Here is a 12,147-nt window from a genome sequence, read left to right as displayed (position 1 = left end):
TGAACAGTAAACATTACACATACAGAAGTTTCAAAACAATAAAGACATTACAAATGTCATATTATATATATATATATATATACATACAGTGTTGTAACAATGTACAAATGGTTAAAGTACACAAGGGAAAATAAATAAGCATAAATATGGGTTGTATTTACAATGGTGTTTGTTCTTCACTGGTTGCCCAGTGGCAACAGGTCACAAATCTCTCTCTGTCTCTCTCTCCGTCTCTCTCTCCATATCTCTTTCTCTCTCTCTCTCCCTCTGTGTCCTGATCAGCAGTCTGAGAAATGTATCTGTGTCTGTCTGTCTGTCCCCTCCTCCCCAGGTGCTAGTCCTGCCGCGGGTGACAGAGGGTCCCTTGTCCCTGGGCCTCCAGAGCTGTGACAGTGGCAGCATGGAGCAGCAGGTCCCCAGGATAGACCCAATGCCCCTGACCTCTAACGTCTACTCCACCTGGGAGAGGAGGCTACTCACCTGGCTCAACCTGCACTACCACAGCATGAGGACTACTGTCTGGAGCCCACTCACCTCTACAGGTAGGAGGGGGGTGTTGAGGGAGAGACAGGGAGGTAGAGACAGAGAGGGAGAGACAGAGAGGTAAAGACAGAGGTAGAGACAGAGGTAGAGACAGAGGTAGAGAGAGTGAGGTAGAGACAGGGAGGTAGAGACAGAGAGGTAAAGACAGAGAGGTAGAGACAGGGAGGTAGAGACAGAGAGGTAGAGACAGAGAGGTAGAGACAGAGAGGTAAAGACAGAGAGGTAGAGACAGAGAGGTAGAGACAGAGGTAGAGACAGAGGTAGAGACAGAGGTAGAGAGAGTGAGGTAGAGAGAGTGAGGTAGAGACAGAGAAGTAGAGAAAGAGAGGTAGAGACAGAGAGGTAGAGACAGAGAGGTAGAGACAGAGAGGTAGAGACAGAGAGGTAGAGACAGAGGTAGAGACAGAGGTAGAGAGAGTGAGGTAGAGAGAGTGAGGTAGAGAGAGTGAGGTAGAGAGCGTGAGGTAGAGAAAGAGAGGTAGAGACAGAGAGGTAGAGACAGGGAGGTAGAGGCAGGCAGGTAGAGACAGGCAGGTAGAGACAGAGAGGTAGAGACAGAGAGGTAGAGACAGGGAGGTAGAGGCAGGCAGGTAGAGACAGGCAGGTAGAGACAGAGAGGTAGAGACAGAGAGGCAGAGACCGAGAGGTAGAGACAGAGAGGTAGAGACCGAGAGAGAGACAGAGAGAGAGAGACAGAGAGGTAGAGACAGGGAGGTAGAGACAGGGAGGTAGAGACAGGGAGGTAGAGACAGAGAAGTAGAGACAGAGAGGTAGAGACAGAGAGGTAGAGACAGGGAGGTAGAGACAGGGGTAGAGAGAGTGAGGTAGAGAGAGTGAGGTAGAGAGAGTGAGGTAGAGAGAGTTAGGTAGAGACAGAGAAGTAGAGAAAGAGAGGTAGAGACAGAGAGGTAGAGACAGAGAGGTAGAGACAGAGAGGTAGAGACAGAGAGGTAGAGATAGGTAGAGAGACAGAGGTAGAGAGAGAGGTAGAGAGAGTGAGGTAGAGACAGAGGTGAGAGAGTAGAGAGAGTGAGGTAGAGACAGAGAGGTAGAGACAGAGAGGTAGAGACAGGGAGGTAGAGGCAGGCAGGTAGAGACAGGCAGGTAGAGACAGAGAGGTAGAGACAGAGAGGCAGAGACCGAGAGGTAGAGACAGAGAGGTAGAGACCGAGAGAGAGAGAGAGAGACAGGAGGTAGAGACAGAGAGAGACAGGGAGGTAGAGACAGAGAGGTAGAGACAGAGAGGTAGAGACAGGGAGGGTAGAGACAGGGAGGTAGAGACAGGGAGGTAGAGACAGGTAGAGACAGAGAGGTAGAGACAGAAAGGTAGAGACAGAGAGGTAGAGGCAGGGAGGGAGAGACAGAGAGAGTAGAGACAGAGAGGTAGAGACAGACAGGAGGTAGAGACAGGGAGGTAGAGACAGGGAGGTAGAGACAGGGAGGTAGAGACAGGGAGGTAGAGACAGGGAGGTAGAGACAGAGAGGTAGAGACAGAGAGGTAGAGACAGAGAGGTAGAGACAGGGAGGTAGAGACAGGGGTAGGTAGAGACAGAGAAGTAGAGACAGAGAGGTAGAGACAGAAGGCTAGGTAGAGACAGTGAGGTAGAGACAGGGAGGTAGAGACAGAGGGAGAGACAGAGACAGAGGTAGAGTAGAGACAGAGAGAGAGACAGGGAGGTAGAGACAGAGGTAGAGAGCAGGGAGGTAGAGACAGGAGGTAGAGAGAGGTAGACAGAGAGGTAGAGACAGAGAGAGGACAGAGAGGTAGAGACAGGGAGGTAGAGACAGGGAGGTAGAGACAGGGAGGTAGAGACAGAGGAGAGGTAGAGACAGGGAGGTAGAGAGAGGGAGGTAGAGGAGGTACAGACAAGAGGTAGAGACAGAGAGGTAGAGACAGGGAGGTAGAGACAGGAGGTAGAGACAGGGAGGTAGAGACAGAGAGGTAGAGACAGGGAGGTAGAGACAGGGAGGTAGACAGAGAGGTAGAGACAGGGAGGTAGAGACAGGGAGGTAGAGACAGGGAGGTAGAGACAGGGAGGTAGAGACAGGAGGTAGAGAGGTAGAGACAGGAGGTAGAGACAGAGGAGGTAGAGACAGGGAGGAGGTAGAGACAGGGAGGTAGAGACAGAGAGGTAGAGACAGAGAGGTAGAGACAGGGAGGTAGAGACAGGGAGGTAGAGACAGGGAGGTAGAGACAAGGAGGTAGAGACAGAGAGGTAGAGACAGGGATGTAGAGACAGGGATGTAGAGACAGAGAGGTAGAGACAGAGAAGTAGAGACAGAGAGGTAGAGACAGAGATTGACAGAGGTAGAGACAGAGAGATAGAGACAGAGATTGACAGAGGTAGAGACAGAGACAGATCCAAAGAGACATCCACAACTCTTCTGTTACCTATATTCTGCTCATTAACCAGGAGACGTCCCATCAGCCCGCTGGGTGGTGAACTTTGACCTGGACCTGGCAGACGGCCTGGTTCTGGCTGCTGTGCTGGCTGCCTACTGTCCCTTTCTGGTACGGGCCTGTGTTAAAAAAGCTAATTAAATCAAATCAAATGTTACTTGTCACATGCTCCGAATACAACAATAACCAACGATGCTTTAAGAAGATTTAAGAAAAAATTAAGAAATAAGTGTTAAGTAAAAAATTTCAAATAGAAAATAAAAGTTACACAAACTTAAACAGCGACAGTAAAATAACAAGCGAGGCTATTTACAGAGGGTACCGGTACAGAGTCAATGTGGAGGCTATTTACAGAGGGTACCGGTACAGAGTCAATGTGGAGGCTATTTACAGAGGGTACCGGTACAGAGTCAATGTGGAGGCTATTTACAGAGGGTACCGGTACAGAGTCAATGTGGAGGCTATTTACAGAGGGTACCGGTACAGAGTCAATGTGGAGGCTATATACAGGGGTACCGGTACAGAGTCAATGTGGAGGCTATTTACAGAGGGTACTGGTACAGAGTCAATGTGGAGGCTATTTACAGTGGGTACCGGTACAGAGTCAATGTGGAGGCTATATACAGGGGGTACCGGTACAGAGTCAATGTGGAGGCTATATACAGGGGGTACCGGTACAGAGTCAATGTGGAGGCTATTTACAGAGGGTACCGGTACAGAGTCAATGTGGAGGCTATATACAGGGGGCTATATACAGGGGGTACCGGTACAGAGTCAATGTGGAGGCTATATACAGGGGGTACCGGTACAGAGTCAATGTGGAGGCTATATACAGGGGGTACCGGTACAGAGTCAATGTGGAGGCTATATACAGGGGGTACCGGTACAGAGTCAATGTGGAGGCTATATACAGGGGATACCGGTACAGAGTCAATGTGGAGGCTATATACAGGGGGTACCGGTACAGAGTCAATGTGGAGGCTATATACAGGGGGTACCGGTACAGAGTCAATGTGGAGGCTATTTACAGAGGGTACCGGTACAGAGTCAATGTGGAGGCTATATACAGAGGGTACCGGTACAGAGTCAATGTGGAGGCTATATACAGGGGGTACCGGTACAGAGTCAATGTGGAGGCTATATACAGGGGGTACCGGTACAGAGTCAATGTGGAGGCTATATACAGGGGGTACCGGTACAGAGTCAATGTGGAGGCTATATACAGGGGGTACCGGTACAGAGTCAATGTGGAGGCTATATACAGGGGGTACCGGTACAGAGTCAATGTGGAGGCTATATACAGGGGGTACCAGAGTCAATGTGGAGGCTACAGAGTCAATGTGGAGGCTATATACAGAGGGTACTGGTACAGAGTCAATGTGGAGGCTATTTACAGAGGGTACTGGTACAGAGTCAATGTGGAGGCTATATACAGGGGGTACCGGTACAGAGTCAATGTGGAGGCTATATACAGAGGGTACTGGTACAGAGTCAATGTGGAGGCTATATACAGGGGGTACCGGTACAGAGTCAATGTGGAGGCTATTTACAGAGGGCACCGAAACAGAGTCAATGTGGAGGCTATATACAGGGGGTACCGGTACAGAGTCAACGTGGAGGCTATATACAGGGGGTACCGGTACAGAGTCAATGTGGAGGCTATATACAGAGGGTACTGGTACAGAGTCAATGTGGAGGCTATTTACAGAGGGTACTGGTACAGAGTCAATGTGGAGGCTATATACAGAGGGTACTGGTACAGAGTCAATGTGGAGGCTATTTACAGAGGGTACTGGTACAGAGTCAATGTGGAGGCTATTTACAGAGGGTACTGGTACAGAGTCAATGTGGAGGCTATATACAGAGGGTACTGGTACAGAGTCAATGTGGAGGCTATAGAGTCAATGTGGACAGAGGGTACCGGTACAGAGTCAATGTGGAGGCTATTTACAGAGGGTACCGGTACAGAGTCAATGTGGAGGCTATATACAGGGGGTACCGGTACAGAGTCAATGTGGAGGTTATTTACAGAGGGTACCGGTACAGAGTCAATGTGGAGGCTATATACAGAGGGTACCGGTACAGAGTCAATGTGGAGGCTATTTACAGAGGGTACCGGTACAGAGTCAATGTGGAGGCTATATACAGAGGGTACCGGTACAGAGTCAATGTGGAGGCTATATACAGAGGGTACTGGTACAGAGTCAATGTGGAGGCTATATACAGAGGGTACCGGTACAGAGTCAATGTGGAGGCTATATACAGAGGGTACCGGTACAGAGTCAATGTGGAGGCTATATACAGGGGGTACCGGGTACAGAGTGATGATACTGTGTTCTCTCCTCCTATTCCTGGTCAACTCTTGTCCTCGTCTACTCGTTGGGAAATTGTCAGTAAATCTAGACTCATCTAAACTCGACTGGTTTTGATTCGTCTGACTGTGGTAGCAGATAAGGCTTAATCTGTGTCTGGGAAACTGGCTCAGTGTTGACTGTCAGAGTCACCCCCTGTATATCTGGTCTCTCCGGTCCCACAGATCCCCAGTCATCTCCAGAGGATGTACACCAGCATCAGCCGCCTGGAACAGAACCTCCACAACAGTATCATCCTCAGCCAGGCCTTCACACTGCTCTGTCTGGACATAGACATCCAGCCCACAGAGCTGTCAGACTCGAACCCTGTTCTGATGTTGATGCTGTGTGTTTACCTGTATGAGAAGCTGCCCCAGTACCTTCCCAGGAGAACCATCACCCTGTCTGGCAGCCTGCACCACACCTTCACCAAGCAGGCAGGTCTCTCTCTCCATCACACAGCACTAGCCCTGGGTAACCCTGTCTGGCAGCCTGCACCACACCTTCACCAAGCAGGCAGGTCTCTCTGTCCATCACACAGCACTAGCCCTGGGTAACCCTGTCTGGCAGCCTGTATCACACCTTCACCAAGCAGGCAGGTCTCTCTCTCCATCACACAGCACTAGCCCTGGGTAACCCTGTCTGGCAGCCTGCACCATACCTTCACCAAGCAGGCAGGTCTCACTCTCCATCACACAGCACTAGCCCTGGGTAACCCTGTCTGGCAGCCTGCACCACACCTTCACCAAGCAGGCAGGTCTCTCTCTCCATCACACAGCACTAGCCCTGGGTAACCCTGTCTGGCAGCCTGCACCACACCTTCACCAAGCAGGCAGGTCTCTCTCTCCATCACACAGCACTAGCCCTGGGTAACCCTGTCTTACAGCCTGTGTGTGTGTGTGTGTGTGTGTGTGTGTGTGTGTGTGTGTGTGTGTGTGTGTGTGTGTGTGTGTGTGTGTGTGTGTGTGTGTTCCAGGTGCGTCTGAAGAGCCCGTCCTCCAGAACGATGTTCTACCATGCCTCCATCGTAGGGAAGGAGGCCCATCATTTCTCCTTGCCCCAAGGAGCTTCCATCACCATCCCTCCTAAGTAAGCCCTTCTATCTCTGACCCCTACCCCTAATCCCTACCCGTAACCCCTTAAATCCTACCCGTACCCCCTACCCGTAACCCTTAACTCCGACCCATAACCCCTAACCATAACCCTTAACCCCAAACCATAACCCCTAACCATAACCCCTAACCATAACCCTTAACCCCTAACCCTTAACCCCTACCAATAACCCCTAACCATAACCCTTAACCCCGAACCATAACCCCTAACCATAACCCCTAACCATAACCCCTAACCCCTAACCCCTATCTCCTACCCGTAACCCCTACCCATAACCCCTAACCATAACCCCTAACCATAACCCCTAACCGTAACCCCTACCCGTAACCCGTAACCCCTAACCATAACCCCTACCCGTAACCCCTACCCGTAACCCCTACCCCTAACCCTTAACCCGTAACCCCTAACCCCTACCCCTAACCCCTACCCATAAGCCCTAACCATAACCCCTACCCATAACCCCTACCCGTAACCCCTAACCATAACCCCTACCCATAACCCCTATACCCCTACCCGTAACCCCTAATCATAACCCGTAACCCCTACCCCTAACCTTTAACCCCTAACCCATAACCCCTAACCATAACCCCTAACCATAACCCCTACCCATAACCCCTAACCATAACCCCTAACCATAACCCCTAACACCTAACCATAACCCCTACCCATAACCCCTAACCATAACCCCTAACCATAACCCCTACCTGTACCCCCTACCCGTAACCCCTACCCCTAACCCTTAACCCCTACCCCTTAACCCATAACCCCTAACCCTTAACCCCCTAACCCCTAACCCCTAACCCGTAACCCCTAACCCCTACCCCTAACCCCTAACCATAACCCCTACCCGTAACCCCTAACCATAACCCCTACCCGTAACCCGTAACCCCTAACCCCTACCCCTAACCCCTAAACCCTACCTGTAACCCCTAACCATACCCCTTAGCCCTACCCGTAACCCCTAACCATAACCCTTAACCCCTAACCATAACCCCTAACCATAACCCTTAACCCCTAACTATAACCCCTACCCATAACCCCTAACCATAACCCCTAACCATAACCCCAAATCATAACCCCTATCCATAACCCATAACCATATCCCCTAACCATAACCCCTAACCATAACCCCTAACCATAACCCATAACCCCTAACCATAACCCCTAACCATAACCCCTAACCATAACCCATAACCCCTAACCATAACTCCTAACCCCGAACCATATCCCCTAACCATAACCCCTAACCATAACCCCTAACCCCTAACCACAACCCCTAACCCCTAACCATAACCCCTAACCATAATCCCTAACCATAACCCCTAACCATAACCCCGAACCATAACCCCTTTCCATAACCCCTAACCCCTATCCATAACCCCTAACCATAACCCCTATCCATAACCCATAATCCATAACCCCTAACCCCTAATCCATAACGCCTAATCCATAACCCCTATCCATAACCCCTAATCCATAACCCCTATCCATAACCCCTAACCATAACCCCTAATCCATAACCCCTAATCCATAACCCCTATCCATAACCCCTAATCCATAACCCCTATCCATAACCCCTAACCATAACCCCTATCCATAACCCCTAAACATAACCCCTATCCATAACCCCTAATCCATAACCCCTAACCCCTAATCCATAACCCCTAATCCATAACCCCTATCCATAACCCCTAATCCATATCCCCTAATCCATAACCCCTATCCATAACCCCTATCCATAACCCCTAATCCATAACCCCTATCCATAACCCATAACCCATAACCCCTAACCATAACTCCTAACCCCGAACCATAACCCCTAACCATAACCCCTAACCATATCCCCTAACCATAACCCCTAACCATAACCCCTAACCATAACCCATAACCCCTAACCATAACCCCTAACCATAACCCATAACCCCTAACCATAACCCCTATCCATAACCCATAACCCCTAACCATAACCCCTAATCATATCCCCTAACCATATCCCCGAACCATAACCCCTTTCCATAACTCCAAACCCCTAACCATAACTCCTAACCCCGAACCATAACCCCTAACCATAACCCCTAACCATATCCCCTAACCATATCCCCGAACCATAACCCCTTTCCATAACTCCAAACCCCTAACCATAACCCCTAACCATAACCCCTGACCATATCCCCTACCCGTATCCCCTAACCATAACCCCTAACCCCTATCCCATAACCCCTATCCATAACCCCTATCCATAACCCATAACCCCTAACCATAACCCCTAACCATAACCCCTATCCATAACCCCTATCCATAACCCATAACCCCTAACCATAACCCCTAATCCATAACCCCTAACCATAACCCCTATCCATAACCCCTATCCATACCCCATAACCCCTAACCATAACCCCTAATCCATAACCCCTAATCCATAAGCCCTATCCATAACCCCTAACCATAACCCCTATCCATAACCCCTAACCCCTAACTCTAACCCCTATCCATAACCCCTAATCCATAACCCCTAATCCATAATCCCTATCCATAACCCCTATCCATAACCCCTAATCCATAATCCATAACCCCTATCCATAACCCCTAACCATAACCCATAACCCCTAACCATAACCCCTAACCATAACCCCTAACCATAACCGATAACCCCTAACCATATCCCCTAACCATAACCCCTAACCATAACCCCTAACCATAACCCCTAACCATATCCCCGAACCATAATCCCTTTCCATAACTCCTAACCCCTAACCATAACCCCTAACCATAACCCCTGACCATATCCCCTACCCGTATCCCCTAACCATAACCCCTAACCCCTATCCCATAACCCCTATCCATAACCCCTATCCATAACCCCTAACCATAACCCCTAACCATAACCCCTAACCATAACCCCTAACCATAACCCCTATCCATAACCCCTAACCATAACCCCTAACCATAACCCCTATCCATAACCCCTAACCATAACCCCTATCCATAACCCCTAACCCCTAACCATAACCCCTATCCATAACCCCTATCCATAACCCATAACCCCTATCCATAACCCCTATCCATAACCCCTATCCATAACCCATAACCCCTATCCATAACCCATAACCCCTAACCCCTAATCCATAACCCCTAATCCATAACCCCTAATCCATAACCCCTATCCATAACCCCTATCCATAACCCCTACCCATAACCCCTATCCATAACCTCTAACCATAACCCCTACCCATAACCCCTATCCATAACCCCTAATCCATAACCCCTAATCCATAACCCCTATCCATAACCCCTAATCCATAACCCCTAATCCATAACCCCTAATCCATATCCCTTAACCCCTAACCACTAACCCCTAACCCTGTAGGACAGCAGTGTTCCTCACCCCAGTCCTCCAGAGCTGTTCTGCTCAGTTACCTTGTGAGATGAAGATCATTTCCCATCTCTTCTGAAATTTGTCTGGTCTACTACTTACTAAAACTACATACTGTGTAGCAATCATACTGCGTACTATTTAGAATGTACAGTATAGTCAAATCTAATGCAGTAATCAACAAATGTCAACATACTAGCAATCATACTGCGTACTATTTAGAATGTACTGTATCGTCAAATCTAATGCAGTAATCAACAAATGTCAACATACTAGCAATCATACTGCGTACTATTTAGAATGTACTGTATCGTCAAATCTAATGCAGTAATCAACAAATGTCAACATACTAGCAATCATACTGCGTACTATTTAGAATGTACTGTATCGTCAAATCTAATGCAGTAATCAACAAATGTCAACATACTAGCAATCATACTGCGTACTATTTAGAATGTACTGTATCGTCAAATCTAATGCAGTAATCAACAAATGTCAACATACTAGCAATCATACTGCGTACTATTTAGAATGTACTGTATCGTCAAATCTAATGCAGTAATCAACAAATGTCAACATACTAGGCTCATCCATACTGAAGATGTCATCTGTGTTGATTCCCTCCGTTCATTTTGGTACAACGCATCAATCTATCTGATTATCAACTGCTGTGAAACACGTGTCTGGAAAGAGGATTATCTTAGGTAATAGTGTGCAGGGAATTCTGGATGAAAAACCAAAATGAGTGTAACATCCTGGCATTTAAACTATACTACATCATTTAAATGTCATATACTATAAAGGTTCTGTTTTCATGTACCCAAAATGCCTGTTATTTAGAATGCAAGTATGGGCATTCAGACACAGCCACTGTCTTTGTCTCTCCGTCCTGATTCTGTCTTTCTCTGTCTATCCTGGCTCTGTCTTTCTCTGTCTATCCTGGCTCTGTCTTTCTCTGTCGTTCTCTGTCTATCCTGGCTCTGTCGTTCTCTGTCTATCTTGGCTCTGTCTTTCTCTGTCTATCCTGGCTCTGTCTTTCTCTGTCTATCCTGGCTCTGTCTTTCTCTGTCGTTCTCTGTCTATCCTGGCTCTGTCGTTCTCTGTCTATCCTGGCTCTGTCGTTCTCTGTCTATCCTGGCTCTGTCTTTCTCTGTCGTTCTCTGTCTATCTTGGCTCTGTCTTTCTCTGTCTATCCTGGCTCTGTCTTTCTCTGTCGTTCTCTGTCTATCCTGGCTCTGTCGTTCTCTGTCTATCCTGGCTCTGTCTTTCTCTGTCTATCCTGGCTCTGTCTTTCTCTGTCGTTCTCTGTCTATCCTGGCTCTGTCGTTCTCTGTCTATCCTGGCTCTGTCTTTCTCTGTCGTTCTCTGTCTATCTTGGCTCTGTCGTTCTCTGTCTATCTTGGCTCTGTCTTTCTCTGTCTATCCTGGCTCTGTCTTTCTCTGTCTATCCTGGCTCTGTCTTTCTCTGTCGTTCTCTGTCTATCCTGGCTCTGTCTTTCTCTGTCGTTCTCTGTCTATCTTGGCTCTGTCGTTCTCTGTCTATCTTGGCTCTGTCTTTCTCTGTCTATCCTGGCTCTGTCTTTCTCTGTCTATCCTGGCTCTGTCTTTCTCTGTCTATCCTGGCTCTGTCTTTCTCTCTGTCTAACTGTTTTAGAGTTAACTGGCTGCCTGTCTTCTCAACTGGTGTTCAGTGTCTTGACTGGTCTTCCATTGATCCCATGGCTTTTCCCGTCTCTGCCCCACCTTACACTCTGTCCTGCTCTCCACTAGGGGGCGTTGTGTGGAGGTGACCGTGCAGTACTCCTGTTCCTTCCTGAGGCCAATGGAGGCGGTGCTACTGCTGACATCACGCTCTGCCTCCTCAGCCAGTCCCTCTGGAGCCACCCTGGCCTTCAGCCTCAAGACCCAGGTCACACACATCACCCCCAGCGTGAGTACACACACACACACACACACACACACACACACACACACACACACACACACACACACACACACACGCACACACGCACACACACACACACACACACACACACACACACTTCTCTCTCTTAGCCTAGTGGTTAGAGCGTTGGGCCAGTAACCGGAATGTTGCTGGATCGAATCCCCGAGCCTCTCTGATTCAGAGCGGTTGGGTTAAATGTGGAAGACACATTTCAGTTGAATACATTCAGTTGGACAACTGACTAGGTATCCCCCTTCCCCTTTTCTGTTCTCTTTCTTAATTTCTATCTTTTCTCTCTCTGTTTTTGAATGAACACCTTAAATCATGCAGCATTAGTCCTTTGATCTGTTATCTTCCAGTCTTCTCCAGTTGCCATTCACTATGTACAGTATATAACACCATTCACTATGTACAGTATATA

At 48.5% G+C, this 12,147-nt stretch overlaps 1 protein-coding gene across 1 annotated transcript in view; it reads left to right on the top strand.

The window, feature by feature from the left end:
• The window catches only part of LOC121845852 (cilia- and flagella-associated protein 47-like), a 37,036-nt gene that overhangs the window by 1,098 nt on the left and 23,791 nt on the right, over positions 1–12,147 (top strand). Inside the window, exons 3-7 of the mRNA XM_042317986.1 lie at positions 332–542; positions 2,958–3,055; positions 5,481–5,732; positions 6,272–6,384; positions 11,552–11,711. Of these exons, the coding sequence (XP_042173920.1) occupies positions 332–542; positions 2,958–3,055; positions 5,481–5,732; positions 6,272–6,384; positions 11,552–11,711 (834 nt within the window). The remainder of the gene's footprint in view (positions 1–331; positions 543–2,957; positions 3,056–5,480; positions 5,733–6,271; positions 6,385–11,551; positions 11,712–12,147) is intronic.

Source organism: Oncorhynchus tshawytscha, unplaced genomic scaffold (genome assembly GCF_018296145.1).
Source record: "Oncorhynchus tshawytscha isolate Ot180627B unplaced genomic scaffold, Otsh_v2.0 Un_contig_4972_pilon_pilon, whole genome shotgun sequence".
Lineage (NCBI taxonomy): Eukaryota > Metazoa > Chordata > Actinopteri > Salmoniformes > Salmonidae > Oncorhynchus > Oncorhynchus tshawytscha.
This window is presented reverse-complemented; position numbering and strand designations above follow the sequence as displayed.